This window comes from Podarcis muralis, chromosome 16 (genome assembly GCF_964188315.1).
Source record: "Podarcis muralis chromosome 16, rPodMur119.hap1.1, whole genome shotgun sequence".
Taxonomy (NCBI): domain Eukaryota; kingdom Metazoa; phylum Chordata; class Lepidosauria; order Squamata; family Lacertidae; genus Podarcis; species Podarcis muralis.
In genome coordinates, this window is record NC_135670.1 from 36,891,000 (window position 1) to 36,914,548 (window position 23,549).

At 44.6% G+C, this 23,549-nt stretch overlaps 1 protein-coding gene across 2 annotated transcripts in view; it reads right to left on the reverse strand.

The window, feature by feature from the left end:
- TMEM132B (transmembrane protein 132B) overlaps positions 1–23,549 on the reverse strand; it is a 383,755-nt gene that overhangs the window by 110,803 nt on the left and 249,403 nt on the right. For both annotated transcript variants that reach the window (XM_077920013.1, XM_077920012.1), the window contains one exon: positions 314–500. In XM_077920013.1, the coding sequence (XP_077776139.1) occupies positions 314–469 (156 nt within the window). In that variant the 5' untranslated portion in view covers positions 470–500. The remainder of the gene's footprint in view (positions 1–313; positions 501–23,549) is intronic.

Here is a 23,549-nt window from a genome sequence, read left to right on the forward strand (position 1 = left end):
TCTCAGATGGGCTTGGTTTCCTCACTTGGCTAAATCTGATTGCCTATGTATCATTGTGATGTCATCCCATTCAGCTGTGCAATTGCTGATTGGCTGGGATCATCCATGAAAGAGGGAGATGCAAATACCAGGAGGCAAAGAATGATGCCAAATAAAAAATAGATGACAATAAATGGGACTGGGAAAGGTGAGCATTCTAACAATCAAAGCAGTTTTCAGGAAATATTTCTCTCCTTCCCTAATTCCCATATCTACAGAAACAGAATGAAACATGAAACAGAATAATATAACAAAGGAGGAGGTAGATTCTTACCATCGCAAGTGGAACAATTCCTGCAAAAGTCGCTTGGCTGACAAAGATCTCGGAGACCACCAGCTCGCTCACAGACCCATCTCGGGGGTATTCCACCTGCCAGGTGATTTGCTGGGCCCCCACCAGGCCACTACTGTTGTCTATCTCAAAATCCATCTGAAAGATCTCGTAAGAAGAGACATTTGCCCTGAAAAATTAAAAGGTGGTGTTACTTGGAATTTGAAATTGGATCATTATTTTTAACATATTACATAAACGTTTCATATTTGGACAGAAAAAGAAAAGACTGAGATTCCTTAAATTGTTGCTGGATGGGGGGTGGGCTCTTCTGGCAATCATACTAGAGGGCTTAGATATGCCTGTTGTTGTCAGACCACCTAAATCAGCCAACATGTCCCCTTCTCAGAACAGTAGATCTTCAGATTTTCTAATTGTTCCTATCTACAGGAGCCAGGCAACAAGCTTTCTCCTAGGACAGTGATGGCCAAACTTGGCCCTCCAGCTATTTTGGGACTATAATTCCCATCATCCCAGACCACTGGTCCTGTTAGCTAGGGGTGATGGGAGTTGTAGTCCCAAAACAGCTGGAGGGCTGAGTTTGGCCATCACTGTCCTAGGAGAACTCGCAGGCAAACTTGGAGGGGGTCAAAAGGAGAGTGAAGTTACTCACCCCTTTCACTGCAGCCACCCCTTTTTCACAGCGGGAAACAGTAGAAGCTCCTTGCAGCCACCAGTGCTGGCCATCATCCCCACCCCAACCAAGCTTTCTCCGTGCAACATTACACAATGATGCAACACAGTCTCCCTAAAACCCCCATCATCCCTGACAATTGCCCAGAGAGAGGCTGCGGCTGATAGGAGCTGGAAATCCAACCATATTTGGATGGCCATGGGTTCCCTGTCAATGTCCAAGGCCAATAAACTGGCCACATTACGCCCAGTGAAAATGGCCAAGGTAGAATTCTGAGCACCAGAATCCCTAGGAAACACAGTTTTCCAGAGCTCCTGAGGCTTTGGAAGGTACGGTATGATAGTATAACTAAAAAACAATACTGGGTGATTAATACCTCCTTATCATAACCTTGGGGTCTTAAATTTCAGAGGTGCCCCTGCGGTGTCTCCGAGGCTCTGGGCCCAATTGTACAGAGGATGTTGAGAGCTTCAGACCCAGCACACCTGAAGAGCCACAGGCTGTGCTCCAGTAGTTCAACCTATGCAGCCTGGAGTAATCTTTGCAAGAGTTGGCATCCATATGCATCCTTATAGACCTACACTGGCTCCCAGTACGTTTCCAAGCACAATTCAAAGTGTTGGTGCTGACCTTTAAAGCCCTAAACAGCCTAGGTCCAGTATACCTGAAGGAGCATCTCCACCCCCATCATTCTGCCCGGACACTGAGGTCCAGCGCCGAGGGCCTTCTGGCGGTTCCCTCATTGCGAGAAGTGAGGTTACAGGGAACCAGGCAGAGGGCCTTCTCGGTAGTGGCGCCCGCCCTGTGGAACGCCCTCCCACCAGATGTCAAAGAGTAAAACAACTATCAGACTTTTAGAAGACATCTGAAGGCAGCCCTGTTTAGGGAAGCTTTTTATATTTAATTAATCATTGTATTTTAATATTCTGCTGGAAGCCACACAGAGTGGCTGGAGAAACCCAGCCAGATGGGTGGGGTATAAATATAATAATAATAATAGGACTTCCGGTCGGTGCCAGCGCTTAATGGCGGTCCTACCTCCGGGCTCCGGAGAAGGACTGCTCCGCAAGTTCGGGTCTTACCCGCTACGGCGAGTGGGGGACCCCTAAAATCCCAGGCGCGGAAGCCTGAGAGCAAGGAGACTCGGTGGGCACCTTTGCGCCCCCCGGTACTGCGAAAGAGCCTTTTTAAAGGTTCCGGAGCGGCATCGGGAGTGAGCGCGGTGCTGAGAGTCGCTACCCAGCCTGCGGAGTGAAGCCGCGTCGCCATTAGCGGAGAGCGCCGATTCCTTCCTGAAAAGAAAATCTGGACTGGATTCCCGTGAGTAAGAAGGGAAAAAAAATTAGGAACCTCTAAAATTAGAAAATTTGGCTGAAAACGGGAGGGCAAAAAATAAGGAAGTCTGCCCCCCCCGGACTGCAGGAATTTAAAGCAACGAAAGACCTCGCTGCAGTTATAAGAAACTTAGTTGCGAACTGTCAACCCTGAGCTGTCAAAAGTATCTCTTCCCTCCAGATCGGCAGGAGAAGGGGGAAAAAAGACAGTCTTGCGAAGATACTTTTAATTTAAAGGGAAACAAAGTTTTTCACTGCTCTGATCCCCGGGGACGATCTGCCAGGACTTAACACCGGGAAAACTGTTCTTTAAAATAACTTTGAAGTGGATATAGACTATACCTTAAATGGTGAAAAAGTTTTTAGACTCTTAAGATTTGAATGGGACTTTGTTACTGATATTGGACTATTTAAATTTAAACTGGAGAAAAAGTTTTACAACTTTAATGGCGGACTTGAGACTTCTTACATCCGGCTTTCTGTCTCTTTGTTGTCTCTAACTTGGAAACTTTTAATTGCTCCCTCTTGAGGGCTAAGAGGGAAAAAACTGCAAAGTAACTGACTAATAGTGGGATTTTCCATTGCAAGTTTTTCCTGTGAGAACGGCCTTGGGATATGAGTGGCACGGCAGAGGAGATAAGAACCAGATCTAAAGCTAAACTAACACAAAAGAAAAGAGGTTCAATCTCTGGCAACACAGTGCCTGCACCGGATAGTGCGACAGCAGCATCAATGGAATCTATGACACAGGCACTGCTTAAAATAAATCAATCCCTAGAGGCCTTAACAAAGCAATCCACAGAAAACTCAAAGAAATTGACAGAACTTACAGCAAGATTGGATTTGAACACTACATCAGTGGCAACAAATACAGAATCTATAAATAGACTGATTCAGGAATCTTCAGAAACGAGGAAAATTGCAGAGAGTGCGAAATCTGTTGCAGGTGAGACACAGGAAAGACTTGTGCCGATTGAGAAAAAGGTGAATGAGCATGAAGCGGCCCTCTCCTTACTGGAATTACAACGGAAAGAACGGAATCTGAAATTTAGACAGGTTCCAGAGAAAGAAGAGGACAATCTGGCGGAATTTCTCACAGAGGCAATTCTGGAAAATTGGCAAGGAGATCTGGAGGAAGATGAAGTAGAGATAACAACTGCTTTCAGACTTGGTAGAAAGCAAAGCAAGAAGTCAAGGGATTGTCTGATCACCTTTAGAACCAAAGAGGAAAGAGACAAGATACTGAACCTTCACTATCAAAAAGCTTTGGTGATTGGAAACATTCAAGTCCAAATCTTTAAGGACATCCCTAAATACATCTTGGAAGTGAGGACTTTTTACAGAGACCTTGCCAATTTGTTGAGGAAGAACTTTATACCCTTCAGGTGGGAATTTCCACAGGGGTTGTCCTTTAACTACAAAGGGAAGAAAGTAAGAATAAGAACAGTACAGGAGAAAGAGTACTTTTTGGAGAGAAACCTAGAGGACCTACAGAAAGGTACGGTGGACCCGGCAAAAGAAGGACAAGGATTAACACCAGAAGGAGGAGGGCTAACGGACATTGCAAATCTATCATTTGGACTACCACAACCGCCAACTGAAGAGGAAGAAAAGCTTGGAGCAGTCGGAGGATCAAACATCTAACAAACAAAATGTCTCTGCAACTTCTAAGTTGGAATTGCAATGGTTTGAACCATCCCAGAAAAAAACGACAAGTTTTTCACATTTTGAAAAGGGAACAACTGGATCTGATATGTCTACAGGAAACTCATATAACCAGAGCACACAGGAAACTGTTGGTGAACAAAAGATTAGGACAAGAATTTATATCTTCCGATAAAGTAAAAAAGAGAGGAGTAGTGATTTATGCAAAAGAAAAATTGGACCCAAAATTAAAATTTAAGGATGAAGAAGGAAGATATCTGGCAATTGAAGTACAGATCCAGGGGGAAAAATATTTGATAATTGGAATATATGCACCAAATGATGGGAAGGCAGAATTTTTCAAGAAGTTGCATGAGACTTTACTAGACTATCTCGACTGCAAAATAATAATGATGGGGGACATGAACGGAGTGGTTTCTACAAATATGGATAAGGCACAAAGACAGACAATATCTAAAGAAGGAAGACTACCAAAGACTTTCTTCGAGATGACGGAAAATATGGACTTGATTGACATTTGGAGAACAAAGAATCCTCTCGAGAGAGAGGGAACTTTTTTCTCGGAATCTAAAATGACATGGACAAGAATTGATCAAATCTGGGTATCTAGTGTGATGGCTACAAAGATTAAAAAAGTAGAAATCTGCCCAAAAACCTGCTCCGACCATAATGCTGTAAAGATGGAAATGAAAATGACAACAACTGGATCCTTTAGATGGAGAATGAATGACTCCTTATTTAGAGATGAACAATTCTGCAAAAAGGCCCTAAAGACATTGAAAGATTACTTTGAGATAAATTTGAGAACAGATGTTGAAAAAAGAACAATTTGGGACGCGAGTAAAGCCGTGATGAGAGGCTTCCTGATACAACAGAATTCAATCAAGAGGAAAAAGCAAAATGAAAGGAAAGAAAGAATTTTAGAAAAAATGAAGGAAGGAGAAAAGAAACTGAGGTCAAAACCAAAGTCTCAAGAAATTTTGAGAGATATAAAATATTACCAGACGCAATATATGGAATTGACAAATCAAGAGATAGAATGGAAAATTAAACAAATGAGACAAAGGACTTTTGAGTCTGCAGACAAATGTGGGAAGCTCCTTGCATGGCAATTGAAAAAGAGGCAAAAATTGAATACAGTTACCTGTTTGGAGATAGAGGGAAAGAATATTCATAAGCCAAATGAGATAAGTAATTGTTTCCAAAGTTTTTTTAGGAAATTATACACACAAGGGCCAGTGAACGAACAAGAAATAGAAGAATTTCTTAAAAATTATGGACTACCGAAAATTTCAGAACAGGGCAAGTTGATTTTGAATGAGAAAATAACAGAACAAGAAATAGAGGAGGCCATTCAAAAGGCACAACTGGGAAAGTCTCCAGGACCAGATGGATTGACGGCCAGATATTATAAAGCTTTGAGAGAATGTTTAGTGCAACCATTGAAAGAAGTCTGCAACGAAATACTGGAGGGGAAAAAGGCACCTGAAACGTGGAAAGAGTCTTTCATCTCACTTATACCAAAGACCGAGACTGAAAAGAATCAGGTTAAGAACTACCGCCCGATATCATTACTAAATGTGGATTACAAAATTTTTGCAGACATTTTAGCAAAAAGACTGAAGAAAGTATTGACAGGTGAGATTCATAAGGATCAAACTGGCTTTCTCCCGGGAAGACACATGTCTGACAATGTGAGGAACATAATAGACATTGTGGAACTGCTGGAAATGAACATTAACAGAAAAGCGGTTTTGATTTTTGTGGACGCGGAGAAAGCCTTTGACAATATTTGCTGGAGTTTTATGAAAAAGAATCTCCAAGGGATGGGGGTAGGCCAAGGTTTTGAAAATGGTATAGGTGCAATTTACTCTGAGCAGAAGGCAAAGCTAATTGTGAATAATGTGGTAACGGAAGAGATAGCTATAGAGAAAGGAACACGACAGGGATGCCCTATTTCCCCTCTACTTTTCATACTGGTCCTGGAGGTTTTGTTAAATATGATTAGAAAGGACCAGTTGGTTAAAGGAATTCAGGTCGGAGTGAGAGAGTATAAACTAAGGGCATTTGCAGATGACCTAGTTTTGACTTTGCAGCAGCCAAACACTAGTACAAAAAGAGTTTTAGAACTGATCGAGATATTTGGTCAAGTTGCAGGATTTAAATTGAACAAACAAAAAACTAAAGTCTTGGAGAAAAATCTAACAAATGAAGAAAAAGAGACATTCCAGAATGAAACAGGTTTGGAGATAGCAAAAAAAGTGAAGTACTTGGGGGTGAATTTGACAGCGAAAAATGTGAATCTTTTTAAAGACAATTATGATAAATGTTGGACAGAAGTTAAGAAGGATTTAGACATATGGTCAAGGCTGAAACTTTCCTTGTTAGGCAGAATTGCTGTTATTAAAATGAATGTATTGCCTAGAATGTTATTTTTGTTTCAGACATTACAAATAATAGACAAGATGGACTGTTTCAAGAGGTGGCAGAAAGACATATCGAAATTTGTTTGGCAGGGCAAAAAGCCAAGAATAAAATTTAAGACATTAACAGATGCAAAAGATAGAGGGGGTTTTGCCCTGCCGGACTTAAGACTTTACTATGAATCAGCAGCGTTTTGCTGGTTGAAAGATTGGCTGCTCCTCGAGAATACAGACATTTTGGATCTTGAAGGATTTGATAACAGATTTGGTTGGCATGCATATATATGGTATGACAAGGTAAAATTGCATAAAGGTTTTAAGAACCATATGGTGAGGAAAGCTTTGTATAATGTTTGGATAAGGTATAAAGATCTGTTTGAAAGTAGAACCCCCAGGTGGCTGTCACCAATGGAAGCAAAAGAGGTGAAAAAATTGAATATGGGTTCTAATTGGCCTAAATATTTTGAAATTATAGAACAAGATGGTGAAAATGTAAAATTGCAGAGTTTTGAGAAACTGAAGTTTAAGGTGAGAGATTGGTTACATTATCGACAGATAAATGAAGTATTCAAACAGGACAGAAAGAAAGGCTTCCAAGTGGAGAAGTCAAAACTAGAAACAGAACTGTTAGAACCCAATACTAAAAACTTGGCAAGAATGTACAACTTGCTGTTGAAATGGAATACTCAAGATGAAATGGTGAAATCCAGTATGATCAAATGGGCACAGGATATTGGGCATGACATTGAGCTTGCTGACTGGGAGCAGTTATGGACCACTGGTGTTAAATTTACGGCATGTAATGCCTTAAGAGAAAACATTATGAAAATGATCTACAGGTGGTACATGACTCCTGCTAAGTTAGCAAAGATCTATCATTTGCCCAACAACAAGTGTTGGAAGTGTAATGAAACGGAGGGAACTTTCTATCACCTTTGGTGGACCTGCCCGAAGATTAAGGCTTTCTGGGAAATGATCTATAATGAAATAAAAAAAGTTCTGAAGAGAACCTTTGTTAAAAAACCAGAAGCCTTTCTCTTGGGCATGGTGGGCCAAATGGTGCCAAAGAAGGATAGGACATTTTTTATGTATGCCACTACAGCAGCAAGAATCCTTCTAGCAAAGTATTGGAAGACGCAAGATTTACCCACGTTGGAAGAATGGCAGACGAAGGTGATTGATTATATGGGACTGGCAGAGATGACTGGCAGAATTCGAGACCGGGGGAAAGAGGCGGTGGATGAAGATTGGAACAAATTTAAAGTTTATCTCAAAAACTGTTGTAATTTGGAAAATTAGGGGCTCAGAGTTATAAGAGATAAAGAACTACAGTTGTATTAATAACTAACAGAAGTTAAATTTATGAAATATAATCAAGTTTATTATCAGAGGGTTGCTGAAAAATCTTGAAACAAGAATGCAGAAAAGGGGTGGTATGGGGAAGTCGATTTTGTGTTTGTTTAAGTTTATGTTTTTGCTTTGTTTTTTCTTTAGTTATGGAAAATTAATAAAAATTTATTATAAAAAAAATAAAAAATATATATAATAATAATAATAATAATAATAATAATAATAATAATAATAATAATAAAAGCACTTATGGGGGATGCCTAGCTGTGCCAGTGTTATGTATCTTTCTCCAAACTGGATTCCCTCCAAATGTTCTTAGAGTTCACCAGGGATGATGGGAGTTGGGGGGGGCACCACAATGGGAAAGGCTTGGAATAGCTAGAGTGTGTAATAGGCAGGAAACTGTGGTCCTTGAAGTCCTGTTGGACCACAACTCCCATCATCCCCAGCCAGCATAGCCAATGGTCAAGGATGATGGGAACTGGGGTCCAGCAAAATCTGGAGGGCGCCACCTTATCTTTCTCTACCATAGGATACCATAGGAAGTAGGACGTGACAATGTTTTAGAAGGAAAGCTTTTCGTATAATCCTCACGCTGGGGGCAGGTCTGACTCTGGTTGAGTAAAAGGGTGAAGGGTGCAAAATTCCAATGAAGGCAGCTTTAAAGTTAAGGACTGGTGATGCCCTTCTTTCCTTTCCCCTGCAGACAATTTGCATACACCAAGCAGGGCAGGCATTTCCAAAACCAAAAAACACCCAAGACAAGGTGCTTGCGTTGTCTTAATCTCCTTTTTTTAGTGGCGCTGCAGAAACAGCTGTACTCACCTGTCAGAGCAGTTCTGTTCTAATTAGGTTTCATGTCTGAGACTGCCATATATATATATATATATATATATATATATATATATATATATATATCCCCCAGAGGAAACTTCTTACAAAGTGAGCTTACCAGCCACTGAAAATGCTTTACACGTTGGCAGTCATTGAGCCCTCTGAAAAGATTGTGACACTTCTGCCACTCCTTGAACGTTTGATTTTATCCCTCCATCTCACAGACAGATCCTTTGGCCCAAGCCTGGCAGTATCTGGGACACAGAATCCCCCACGGAGAAGACTGCAATCAACCTGTGGCCCTTGTTCCGTGCCTCTTCCCAGGTCGTAGTTATAATGAGCCACAGCACGAAAACTTTCCAAAGTGGATTTATTTTATTTTATTTCACCTCTTGCATGGTCCACAGCCCTTTTGCCGTCCCGGGGGTCTTTGTTCTAACACTCACCCCATTGACCCCGAGCCTTTCCTAGAGTATGAAGACTGATCGGTACTTCCTTCCCTGGCTCGAAAGGTTATTAACTGTCAGTTCCAAGTTGTGTCTGTCCTCAGCAAATTCAGGAACTCAGCAAAATCCCCAAGTTTGCAAGGGACCTTCAGAAAAGGCTGGGGGAACTTGTCCAACTCACAGAGTAATAGAACTGTAGAGTTGGAAGGGACCCCGATGGTCATCCAGTCTAACCCCCTGCAATGCAGGAATTTCAACACATGGTTCCCCCATCCAATTTGAAACCAGACCAGGCCCTGCTTAGCTTTGCAAATGGGCGAGCAGTTCTATTGCAGCTCCCTTCAGCTTAGTTCCACTCTTCAGGGCAGACAAGTAATGGCACAGAAACCAGCAGGGTCCCAATACAGCACATGCAATGCAGAAAGTGAACATGAGTGCCCAGCCTGGGAGGTGTGGGGAGGCAGGAGCCTGATACAGGGATAGGGAGAGATTCAGTTCACTTGGCATTTGAACGCAAACCTTCCTGATTTGCACTTCTCAAAATGTAAACACATCATCATCATCATCATCATCACCATCATCTTATTTGTATGCTGCCTTTCCATAGTGGGGGGGGGGGGGCATGTTCAAGGCAGCTTACAACATGAAAAAAAAGGTAAAGGTAAAGGACCCCTGACAATTAAGTCCAGTCACAGACGACTCTGGAGTTGTGGAGCTCATTTCGCTTTACAGGACGAGGGAGCCGGCGTTTGTCCGCAGACAGCTTCCGGGTCATGTGGCCAGCATGACTAAGCCGCTTCTGGCGCAACAGAACACCGAAACCAGAGCAAGTGCATGGAAACACCATTTACCTTCCTGCCAGAGCACTACCTATTTATCTACTTGCACTTTTTGGCGTGCTTTCAAACTGCTAGGTTAGCAGGAGCTGGGACTGAGCAACGGGAGCTCATCCCATCACGGGGATTCAAACTGCCAACCTTCTGATCAGCAAGCCCAAGAGGCTCAGTGGTTTAGTCCACAGCACCACCCGTGTCCCCTACAACATGAAAAGATTTACATAATTATGAACATAACAAAAGTAGTCATAAACAATAATTAAACTCATCAACAGATGTACAACCAAACTGAGCAGTCTTCCCATAACTCATAATATCTAAAAGTAAAGATAAAAAATAATAATAATAACAATAACAGCAACAAAAAGCCCAAGAAAAACCTCTAAACAATACCCCAACCCAAGAGTCTGTTGAGCAGCCTCAGCTTTCGTAGCTGGAGTCAGTCAGTCAGTCAGAGCCCCTCCTTCCCAGGCCAGGTGGGGAAAAGGCCAGCAAGGCAAGGACCACGTCTTCCAGCAATCACAGCCAAGGTGGTCTCTGGCCTCTTCAGCAGCCTCAGTTTTTGTAGTTGGAGTCAATCAGGTCCTTGCCCAGATGCAAAGGCAAGCAAGGCAAGGAGTGGGTCTTGAGTGGGTATCTGTCCATTCCTTTTGGGGGAGTGGTGTAGCCACTGGATGCAGGCCTGGCAGACTCATTCCCCTTTAGTACCTCAATCTCCATAACTGCAGAGAAGTCAAGATGCACAGCCACGATAGGAGCATAAGATGAGCCTGCTAGATCTGGCCAGCAGCAAGTCTAGTTCTTTTCTCCCAGGGGCAAACCAGAGGGCTGCAGGGCTGCAGCTGATCCCTGGCCTGAATTTACCATTTCAAACAGTGGCTTTAATTATGTTATTTCAAGATTCAGTGAAGGCATTGCCAAAGAATGGCCTATAAATATTCTGAATAAACCAACAGGAAGGAAAGGTATTCTAGTGACTGCTCATGCATGCTGGCCATTGGCTCTCCTCGACAAGAAGAACTCCAAAGGCTTCCTGTTCAGGCTGGAACTTGACTACAGATTAGCTGTCATAAGAACATCACAGTCCTCAATCCTGTTAGATTCTGCACCTCGCACCACGTTCCCTCTGAAGGAAGACAAAACTTCAAACTTGCATAAACTCCTCCTCTCTTTCTGGTACTTTCTTCCTCCACCATTTTATTTTCAATTTGCCCAATAACAGAGATATTCCCCACCTTCTGCAAACTTAGCAAAATTCAAGTTTCAATGGAATTTTGAAAGAAGGGGAGAAAATATTTGATTTGGGTTTAAAAAAAACAAAAAAACCCAACACGGTTATTTCCTGCAAGCAGAAGGAAAAGACCTTATAATTTTAGGCAGCTGGCAAGCTTGCTAATAAGTCCATTTCTATGGAAATGAGTTCATAACTATTAATTTTGCCTGCTCCTGATCTATTCTTGATGTGCTTTTCAAATTTAGAAAAGCAATTCATGATTCTCTCAATTTGGTAATTACTGACTCCCTTTGATGAATCCAGCCCAGTGTTTCAGACATGAGACATTCATTAGACATATTTCTTTCTGGTGAAGGGGGTGGGGGGCAGAAATAATAAAAAGCACCACTTAGTTTTATTGCTTCCCTGCAGTCTTAAGTGAGGAGGTCCACTGAACAAAGCCTAGTCATGGAATCCTATTTTTTGTTGTAATGGCACTTTCTTTTGTGGGGGGCGAGAACGGACTTTCCGCAGACTTTTTTAGCCTTTGACATGACTCTGAACTGTGTCACAAATTTAAATTACTCCAGTGTCATCAAAGACAGATTTGGAAACTACTCAGGTGGCCTTTAATTCCCATGGGAATTTTTCTGTCGCAATGTTTCCATTTCAATGGGGGCTCTGGCTTTGGGCTCTGCAGCCCAATTATTTGCAATTTTTGCTTACACCACCGTAGGAGAGTAAGTTGCAGGGATGTTGCCAAGCAAGGAATGGAGGGTTTGAGAAGAAGATCTGCAGGCTCGGAGCATGGCAGGAGATAGGGCATTTCCGTTTGACACAGGGTGTCATTTCCAATCAAACTTTGTGTACACCATCACCATAGTAGCCAGGAGAGCAATTTGTAGAGAAGGTGCTCACCAAGAAGCAGAGGGTTGAGAAGAAGACTTCCAGGTTCATACCATAATGGGAGATTTGGCACAAGGCACCATTTACAGATGGGTGTCATCATTGCACCCTTTCTGGCACCAAGTTGAGACTCCTGTTTGCCTATGCCAGATGTCACTAACCCACTGTGGCCAATTGGCACCCTTGGAATTTTGAGAGTGCCATGTGGGTGCCAGTCACATCTTGGCTGTGAATCCTGGAAGTCCTGCTCCCTGCCTTGCAGGCCTTTCCCCATGTGGCCTGGGAGGGCAAAACCCAGACTGACTCCAGCTACAAAAGCTGGGACTGCTGAACAAACTCTTGGGCTAGGATGTTGTTTAGGAGATTTTGTTGGCTAGGGGGTTGTTGGAGTTATTGATATTAATTTGCAGCTTTATTTTTAGATATTATAATTTATGTGGAGATTGTTCAATTTGGATGTGTATTTTTTGATGTTTTATTTATTGTTTATTAGTACCTATGTTAGGTCTGTAATTACATTAAAAAGTTTAAGTTGTAAACTACCTTGAGCATGCAAGGGCCAAACTAGGCTTTTTTCACCCAGGTCAAAACCCAGTTTGGCACATACACCCTACACACATTTGCATACACACACACACACACACGATGGGAGCCTCAATGGTTCAAACCGCAACTGAACTGGAAGAGCAAACTTTTTTTAATCATTTCAGATTTTTGAAGGGACCTTTCACAAGCACCATATGAGATACTGACAAACTGATTGGTTGCACCACATTGGTGACCCCAGGTCTAGGCATTTAAAATTGTTGGGTTGTTTTAGTTCTACTCTGTCAATTGTTTTGGATTTTTGACAGTTTTGGTTTGCTGTACTTTTTATTGTACATACTTGGGGTTCCGCTCCTGCTTGCATTGCTCACCAGCTCTGCTTATCTCCCTTAGACCTCACGAACACCCACCTCCCACCCTTTAACAGCTCACCCCAAACCCACCCAGACAAACCATTCTCTGAAGTAGCATCCCGCCCCATAACATTGCTTCGTGGTGTCTTAAGAAGGGGTTCATTGCTTCAGAAAGCAGTTGGGCTTTCCAAGTTCTCTGCCACACCACTGTCTTACCATCCTTGGCTGCACACTTTGCCACTCTCGGCCACTGTGGTCTGTGCAAGCCAGTCCTTTTGCAAGCTTCTGCCACCTGCTCTCTCACTGGCCTCTGCCATCTAGCCACCCACTTGTTTTCTCACTGGCCTCCTGATAAATTTGACCTCACACTAGTTTGCAGCACCACCTATTGATAGCCATGCAAACTGTAGTATGACAACATACTTACAATATTATATATTATCTATTAGATACGGTATATGAACAATGTTATTCATGCTTATTTGTACACTCCCCTGGTATCCTTAGAAATATTTTCAAATAAAAAGGCTGATAGTCCTCATGGGAAGAGTACTGCCAGAGTGGAGAACATATAGATGTTGCTGGAGATGTTGCTGGACTATAACAACTGCCCTCATCCTGCACCTTTGTGTCTGCAGATGAGAGTTGCCTGGAGGGCTGCATATTCCCCACCACTGCAACACTGGATAGAGTAGAACAGTTCAGGACCATGGACAGCTCACTATAGTGTTTGCTGCAAGGTAAATCTAGATCAGTGTTTCCTAAGGCTGGGATATTCCAAGAGGGGCACAGGTGGAAAATGTGTAAATGAGGGGGCACAGCAAGAGGCTAAGGGGCCACAGAGGGAAGTAAGAAGTGAAGGGGGGGAAATCATTCTTTAAAATAAGAAAAAGACTGATTGGCTGGCTATCCGCTTGGCCACTCACAGCGGGTAAGGGGGCAGCCCACTAGGGCTGAGTACTTGTTTTTGCCACATGCATTTTCTTGGAGCAGTCTGGTGGGAGAGGACAATCATTGAGGCTCCCGTTTTGACCCGTAAAAGGTAAAGTTACCCTGACCATTAGGTCCAGTCGCGAACGACTCGGGGGTTGCGCGCTCATCTCGCTCTATAGGCCGAGGGAGCCAACGTTTGTCCGCAGACAGTTTTTCTGGGTCATGTGTCCAGCATGACTAAGCCGCTTCTGGAGAACCAGAGCAGCACACGGAAACGCCGTTTACCTTCCCGCCAGAGCGGTACCTGCTTATCTACTTGCACTTTGACGTGCTTTCGAACTGCTAGGTGGGCAGGAGCAGGGACCAGTAGAGCCTGCAATTCAGAACCCTCATATCTGGTAAATGGGGGGGGGCGGCAATGGGTAGGCCTGGGAGAGCCAGAGCTGCTTGTTGTTGCTGCCAGTGTTGGGCCCGGTGGCAGCCTGGGCCTGACTCTGGAATGTGCAGGGTGCAATCCACCCCAGTGCCTAGTGGATCAGGGCCTTCAGATGTCACCGAGGGGCACAAGGTCCGTAAGCAGTGTCTGCCCAGCTCTGCAAGGCGCTGGATGAAATCCACCCCAGCGCCTAGCTGAGAAGGGATGTCTGGGTGCTGCTGACTTGCATATAGTAAATTATAGTAAAGTATCTACTCTGAAGAAAGTTGCACTGAGTTCAATGGGCCTTACTCCAAGGTAAGGGTGTGTGGGGCTATAGGGTTTTATCTAGGCAGCCAGGGCTCCTCTGGATGACAAAATCTTTTTGCACCAGGTGAGTAAGGACCACGTGCTTTAAAAATTCTCCCATATATACAGAACTCCCTGTTCGCCTTTTGGACTGTATCTACAGTTTTCCCCCTCTGTGTCAAATAACTGGGGTCAAATAAGTGTTGTTTACTTTTTATAATACATGGAAGATGGATCTCCCCCAGGAAGTTCCAGTCTCTCCTTCCTTGGGAGTTTTCTAAGCAAAGATTGAATGGCCATCTGTCATGGATGCTTTAGCTGAGTTTCCTACATTGCAGGGGGTTGGACTAGATGACCCTCGGGGTCCCTTCCAGCTCCACATTTCTATGTTTTTCTGCTTCAGCAATATTTCATTATGTTCCTATCATTTTATGTAATGGTATTTTGTATAAATTATAAGAATTATGAATAAAGTATGTTCTATTTATGAACGCCTGCCAACCTAGCAGTTCGAAAGCACCCTCGGGTGCAAGTAGATAAATAGGGACCGCTTACTGGCGGGAAGGTAAACGGCGTTCCGTGTGCGGCTCTGGCTCGCCAGAGCAGCGATGTCACGCTGGCCACGTGACCCGGAAGTGTCTCCGGACAGCGCTGGCCCCTGGCCTCTTGAGTGAGATGGGTGCACAACCCTAGAGTCTGTCAAGACTGGCCCGTACGGGCAGGGGTACCTTTACCTTTACCTTATTTACGAACAAAACATTTAAATAGCTACTTTTCTACCGGTAGGACCGGGAGGGGCACGGGCATAGCTAGGAAGGGGGCAGGCTTTTGTTAGGGGGTCAGAACCTCATATTTGTATTGATTTTTACTTATTGGGGGGCAGCTGCCTCCCTTGTCCCCCTTGACTATGCCCATAGGGGAGCCACAGGAAGGAAACTAGGTCGAAAGGGGTCACAGTCGAAAAAAGGTTGGGAAACACTGATCTAGATGAGGGGCAAATCCACATGCAGAGAGCTTGGGATGTTGCTCCAGCAATAATCTGAAGGCCACTGCAAGGCAAAGTGGGTGTCTGAAACTCTGCATCTCAGAGGAAAACTACTTGTTCCCCATAAGGTGACCTTGGCTTTAAAAGGGGTTGAAGATCTTCTCTGGACTAGGTGAATGCCTGAGACAAAAGCAGTAGCCCTTCCCTCAGAACTAAGAACTGGGAAGAGAGGGCAGAAAGGGATAGCCAACTTGGTGGTCTCCAGATATTGATTGGGCTACAACCCCCATCATCCCTGACTATTGGCTGGAGCTAATGGGAGCATTACTCCAATATCACCTGCTGGGCACTGTCTTCTTCTCTGGGGCAGATACTTTTCAAATGCTCTAGGGTGAACAAAGAGTAGAGCTTGAAACTTCCAGAGGAGACTAAAACAGGAGCAGAGAAGTCAAAAATGTGAGATTACTTTAAAAAAACACACAAAAAAACAGTAATTTGCACAGAGTAAATTAAGACAAACTATAAGAAACTAGTACTTCAGGAAAAGGTTGAGCTGGATAGTGACAACACCCTTCTCCCCTAAATTTCTAGTTGTCTAAGCTATGGGAGTTTTTAAATGAAAGAGCATTCATATATGCAACCCTCTGAAGCGGTACAGTCCCATCAGAACTGCACGCCTTGCATGTTTATTCCGAGTGTAGGACTCTGCTTTTAATTTGACCAGCCTCTAATTTACCGACAATAATCTTGCACAGTTGTGATCTAAGGCACTGAAGGGGAAAAACAACTATCAGGTATCACTTCATCATGTATGTCAGCAAGCTACTTTTGTTTCAGAGGCAATATTGGTTTTAAATTGTTATGATGATTAAAACCAAAGGAGTGTTATTTTACAAGCATTATGCTGAACGTGAGCAAGACCTGCCTCGTTAATATTTACCTTTAATAAACAAAAGAAGTGAGAGGCATGGAGAGGTATCTGACAAAGATGTCAATTGCAAATCTGCCAAATAGCAGTTGGCAGTTTATGAAAAGAACAGCAAATCTACAAGGCTGTATATTCAAGAGCTGAAGGTCACAAAGGCTCTAAAACACCAGCAAAAGAAATGAATATGTTACAGGGAGCTGGGGGCATTCAAGGTTTCTGACTGTGCTAGTTGCTAGTACTGCATTCTCAAAGGAGAACCTTTGACCAAATTCAGGAAAGGTCCAAAGCACACCAATTTTCCTCTGTCCAGTTTCAGGGTGCAGAACTCAGCTGGGGGCAAAATGCAGTTTCACCGTCAATAAGCCCAACAATGTGCTCATCTCAGTGCCTGGAGGCTGCCACTTCCTCCCCAAATAATGCTCTGATGGAGGCTTTTGGCTGGGGGGGGGGGGGGGAGAGAATCAGCCACCAACCAACATCCACTGCAAAGGGCACCCTATCAGCAGCTGGTGATCCACTGGATCGTTACTTATAGTTTTATGAAAAGAATAGGCAGCATTCATAAGCACTTGAGGCTCCTAGGGGAAATAGGCAGTGTCCAGTGAGCAAAACACAAAGTACAGTGGTACCTCAGAAATCGAACAGAATCCGTTCCAGAAGTCCGTTCGACTTCCAAAACGTTCGGAAACCAAGGCACAACTTCCGATTGGCTGCAGGAAGCTCCTGCGGTCAATCGGAAGCTGCAGAAGCCACGTCAGATGTTCGAGCTCCAAAGAACATTCACAAACCGGAATACTCACTTCCAGGTTTGCTGCGTTTGGGAGCCAAAATGTTCGAGTCACAAGGTGTTCAAGAACCAAGATACAACTGTAGTGTTCAGATAAGAATAGGACCTTGGACAGCACCAAGAAGGCCTTGCTGGCTTCTTTGCAGGAAGGTATTGTCTCAGTAGGGACGCGGGTAGCGCTGTGGTCTAAACCACAGAGCTTAGGGTTTGCCGATCAGAAGGTCGGTGGTTCAAATCCCCGCGAAGGGGTGAGCTCCTGTTTCTCGGTCCCTGCTCCTGCCAACCTAGCAGTTCGAAAGCACATCAGAGTGCAAGTAGATAAATAGGTACTGCTCCAGCAGGAAGGTAAACAGTGTTTCCGTGCGCTGCTCTGGTTCACCAGAAGTGACTTAGTCATGCTGGCCACATGACCTGGAAGCTGTCTGCGGACAAACGCCAGCTCCCTCGGCCTATAGAGCAAGATGAGCGCGCAACACCAGAGTTGTCTGCAACTGGACCAAACGGTTAGAGGTACTCTTAAGGTAAAGGTAAAGGTACCCCTGCCCGTACGGGCCAGTATTGACAGACTCTGGGGTTGTGCGCCCATCTCACTCAAGAGGCCAGGGGCCAGCGCTGTCCGGAGACACTTCCGGGTCACGTGGCCAGCGTGACATCGCTGCTCTGGCGAGCCAGAGCCGCACACGGAAATGCCGTTTACCTTCCCGCTAGAGGTACTCTTACCTTTACCTTTATTGTCTCAGTAGGGAGAAAGAGACATCTGAAGCCTTGGAGTGTGGTAGACTCCACCTTCTTGTACAAACTGGCAAGGTGGCTAAGTGACCCTCCCCTTATTTTTCAGGCTTTGACTTCTGTGCAGTTATGGAGATTGAGGTACTAAAGGGGATGGATGCTCTGAGTCAGAGCATGTGCCGGCAACGCATCTTCTGGCTGAGGGCCCCTCACGAAAGGTAATGACAGATAATCACAACGAAGCAGCCTGGACTTTCAAACTACCACCACACACTGCAAGGTTCCTTAGTTGTGGGTCATGACAGATGGAAGGAACAGAGGTTACCAACAGGGAATTTTTGAAGGGTTTTTGAAAATACATGGATGGTCCGTACTTCTATCTTCTTCATCATGTTATGTCCCTCCCATCTAAAAATCACAGTGCATGGTACTTCCAGTGCTGAGTGCTCAACGTTCTTTATGCGGCAGCATAATCCACCACAGCTAAGAGGCAAAGTGACGCCACAATTCCCAGCTGTACCACAGCAAAAACACACACTAAAATTGGTATTTTTGTTCCAAACTAAACATCCCCCAGACCAGGCATTATTCACCTTATTTTTGCTTAGCCAACTTTTTTTTCCCCCTTGCTCTGCTCCTGAAAACAATAAATCCGGATAATGAGAAAACATCTTAAGCGCCTGGGTTGGTTTGTTCTGCCAATTCACAACTGTTTCTCCTGCTAACAACTCACAATAACTTCCCGTTTATTTGATTTTATCCACATCATTGTGACAACCCGGGAGACAACTAAGACAATTGCTTCAATTATTTTTATTTCCTTCTTCCAGCATAGGGAAGTCTGTTCTTGGTGCCAAAGAGGCCTTGGATACTGTTTGAGCAAGCGTTTCTCTTAAGAAGGATACACAGGGACCAGATTCATCCTGGTGTAGCTCATGGGGCTGCGTTTGATGATGCTTGGAAGGGAGAACATTTGTCGCTGATGATGGAAGGTGGGGAAACCCAGGTTGCCAAATATTTCCTATGCATTGTAACCAATGCTAGACCTACTCAGAGTAGACAAAAATAACTTAGGTCTATTTATTTCTGTGGGTCTACTCTGACTAGAATTTATCTGGATAAAATCCCTTCTTTTGACCCTATTGGGTTTCATTGTCCATTTCAATGGTGCAGTACATTCTTCCATCTTCACGCTCACTGCCTTCAGCCCTATCCTTTTTAAAAATTGCATATGTATCCACCTATTTTTCCAAGGAGCTCTGGATTGGCATACATGGTTCTCCCCACCTTCGTTTAATCCCCACAACAGTCATGTGGGGTAGGTTAGGCTGAGAGGCAGTGACTGGTCCAAGGTCATCCAGTGAGCTTCACCAAACCACACTGGCTCTTTATTTGCCCACGTAGCTCATTTTAACATTTAATTGGCTGTGGTGAGCCATATGATCATGAGTGACCATCGCAACATTCTGTCACATATAGTGCAGTGATACCATGGACAAACGTCATGTAGGGAGCCGCAGCCAATAGGATTACAAGACAGGGTGGGGAAAGAGAGCCAAGGACTACAAAGGTGGAGAAGGAGTTGGTGGGTGCCAAAAACAGCCACCAAATCATGCAAATGTTTTCAGGAATGCCAAAAATAGTGCCAAACAAGAGATACTTAATGCCATTGGTGGGGAACATGTTATTGGACTCCAACTTGCATCAGCCCCAGGCAGCCCGAGCAATAACCAGGAATTATGGGAGTTGTAGTCCAACTACATCTGGAGGATCACAGGCTCCCTACCCTGCTTTACACAACCTCAAAAATATAGTCTGATAGCCAACTAACCGTGTCTACTCAGAAGGCAGTCCCACTGAATTCAGCGGAGCTTACTTCCAGGAAGAGGGGTAAGGATTGCAGTCTTAGTCATACTTGGGTTAGACCCATGAACTCAAGTTATTTAACACTATTGAACTCAAAGTGTCTAACTATGAACATTACTAACATTGTATATGCTTGGGTGGAACATCAGATATCACCCACAAAATGGGGCAAGTGGTTTCTGCTCAGCGATAATAAATGGATTAATTTGTTCCTATTAACAAAAGACTTTTCACAGTAGAATTTTTTGGAATCCAAATCTCCCTCCCCCTCCCCCCCAAGTTCTACTTTTGCACAGAAATAGGCTGCTTCTAAGAACATTTAAATGAAAGCAGGCTTTTCTGTTTCCTTGCTACAATTTAGGACTTTTTTTAAGAGAGAGAAAGTCCTGAATAGGAGCTTGCTTGGGAAATCTAATAAATGATCCAATTAGAAAGAAAGCATGAGGTCAGGGACAGCCAACAGTGAGAGAGAAATCATATCAATGGCTTTCTTTTACTAAAAGGAAGTTTTTTAAAAAAAGAGTTTGGCATTAAAAATTGTGGCTGAATTTTAAATGGTTAATAAAGTTTTAGGGTTTTTTTAACAGTACTAGCAACTCACAATGTTAACTATATCTTGTTAGCAGATACAGTACAGTAGGTGTCGTGCTGGAGCAGAAAGCTTAAGTGGGGAACTCCTCAGATAATAAAGAAGAAGAATATAAACAATAATAGGCAACTGTATAGCATTTCTGAGCATTCTAAGAGCCTCAGGGGTCCCCCTAGCTACACATTACCCACACTGGCTGGCAGCTACTCCTGAGTTTTGAGACAGGAGCTTTTCCCAGCCCTTCACAGAGATGCCAAGGATTGAACCTCAGACATTCTGCATGCAAAGCAGATCCTTTGCCATCAAGCTACAGCTCCTCCCCAAATAAATACCCAAGTTAAAATATAATAAATAGGAGCACTGGAAGGTACTTATAAGGAATCAGACAATTGCTCCATCTAATACCGTATTATCCTTCCCAGCCTTATCTAGAGATGCCTGGGATCAAAGAAGGACTCCTCTGCATTTAAAGTAGGTGCTCATCCACTGAGTTATCATGTTTTTCCTTAATAAAAGATTAGAGTAGTGCTAGGGAACCTCAGGCCTAGGAGGCAAAGCACAGCACTCCAGGTATCTCTATTTGGCCTTGCTATTTTATTGCTGTGCCGCTGCTTTGAGACCTACATGGCCTCGCCCACCATGTGACCCCACAAGGCTGATTTGCCTCTGCTCTAGGTACATGGGATGACATGTACAGCAGAGAAGAGGGAGTAGGTTGGAGCTGCCTCAGTGGGGTAAGGAAGAAATTGCCTATTGCCTACAGATGTTGTCTGACTGCCCCCAGCGTTTCTCAGACTTGGGTCCCCGGCTGTTGTTGGACTACAACTCCCATCATCCCTAGCTAGCAGGACCAGTGGTCAGGGATGGTGGGAGTTGTAGTCCAACAACAGCAGGGGACCCAATTCTGAGATACACTGTGTCTAACCAAACCCATTTAACCTCACCCTTTTTAGCCCCACAAACCAAGTCCTTTTTGTTGTTGTTTAGTTGTTTAGTCGTGTCTGACTCTTAGTGACCCCATGGGTGGGAGACCTATTTCTCATTCATACCACTTCAGGCTGAGATGGAACAAAAACCCCTTGTGTGTAGAAGATGAGCATGAACAAGGCTAGGCTAGACTATGGTTACCAGACGTCCCCGTTTCCCGGGGACAGTCCCCGGATTTACAAATCTGTCCCTGTACAAAATCTGTCCCCAGAATGTCCCCGGATTTAGTTTTTAAGTGTTGTAGATTTATTAGTAGGGAATGAATGTTGCGTGATTGGTTCAACGGCACAAGACACATCATATGGGGACTTCCAGTGAGGCAAAATGGCAGGCGCCACAGCAGCGAGCAGCTCCTGAAGCCAGCCAGAGCCAACTGCGCTACCAGGCTGGCTCTGGGCTGTTGAGGCTGCCGCTGCTGCCGCCGCCACTGCTGAGGGGGAAATGGGGACGCCTGGTGCGTCAACTGGGGGAACTGCTGACACACACACCGCGATCCAAATCAAGCCGGGAGTGAGAGCGCCCAGCCACCCGGCCAACTGCCCAGCAGCGCTCCAGGACCAGGAAAACCCCAGAGCTGATGCAGGGAAAAGGAGGAGAGGAGAAGGAAGAAATAGAAAGAGGAAGGAGAAAAAAGAGGGGAGCCCCAACCTTGCCACGCCACTACCGCCACCACTGTGAAGGAGAGGTAGGAGAGCACCGGTAGGGCAAGGACACATGGCCGAGCCCAGGCCTGACCTGAGCCTACTCCACGGCGGCTAGTGATCCAAGAGAGCAGGCCAGGGCCCAGAGGAAGGCCACACGACAGAGGAGACCACAGAAGAGAAAATATTATTTCTTATTTAAAAAAAAAAATAACTTTTTTTCTCTTTTCAAAAAAAAAAAAGTGTCCCCGGATTCTTTGAAAAAAAATCTGGTAGCCTTAGGCTAGACCCTTCCCCCAGGCCCCTAGTTTTCTATGTGTGTGCATTTTTTCACAAGTTTGTTTTGTACAGAGGAGCCAACTGAAGCAGGCCAGGGCAGCCTTGCCACCACACCTGCTCTTTGGACCCAGCAAGCCCCCAAACTCAGCCCAAACACAGACTCCAAAGACAAGCACAGAAAGCTGCCTCATGCTGAGACCTTTGGGTCCATCTAGCTCAGTATGGTCTCCTCTGATTGGCAATGACTCCATTTTCAGATAGGAGACATTCCCAGACCTACCCGGAGCTGCCAGGATTGAACCTGGGACCTCCCCCCCCCCGAATGTAAGCAGATCCTCTACCACTGATCTGCAGCTCTTCCACATTAATGGAAGCATCAGCAATTTAGTTGGTAGCAGGGAAATCCTGCAATGTCAGCAGCAGGCATGGTTTTAGAATGCATTATTGTCAGGAGCTGGAGTCAGGAGCAGGTCAGCAATAAAGCACCTGGTGTCAGTGAAGTTAAATCTTTATTCAAAGAAACCAAAGAAGCTCAGGCCTAGTGACCAAGGAACCATTTCTGGTAGGTCTTGAACTAATGAGGCAGTTACGAGGACTGAAGAGCCCCACCTTTCCACCGCTCTATAAGACTCCTCTCCTGGGTCCTTCCTGAGCAGCCTAAGGCTCCTTCATCTTGTCTCTCTTTGCTCTGCCCTCTTCACTTCGCTGCGTGTTCTAGGAGACCAAGGGGCGGTGAACTGGTCGCAGCAGGAGGGGAAGACACCCTGGCTTCTTCAGCAGCCTGCTTCCCATCCTCTCCAGAGGCTCCTCCTCTCAGTCTGCTCCCTCTTCTCCCTCTGCCCAGGCATCGTCATCCCAGCACACACACCCCTGGCTCTGAGCCTTCTTCCCCTGGGGGTTCCATTGGGGGTTTCTCAGCTGGTGCCTCTGTGGCGTTTGCCCTCCCAGGTGTGTGACATCATACTGGGTTCATAAGGAAAGGGTTAACTAATTGTAAAATGACTAACTAATAGGAACCCAAGGGGAGGAGTTAGAGTTGTTAAGAAGTCAGTCTGGAGTTAGAGAAGAGAGAGAGAGGATAAGTCTGTGGGTTGGGCTAGTCTGATGTGAGAGAATCTGTTAAGAGGAGTCAGTCAAACAGTTGATATAATCAGTCAGAAGGTATTAGGATGGTATAGTCCGGTAAAGAAA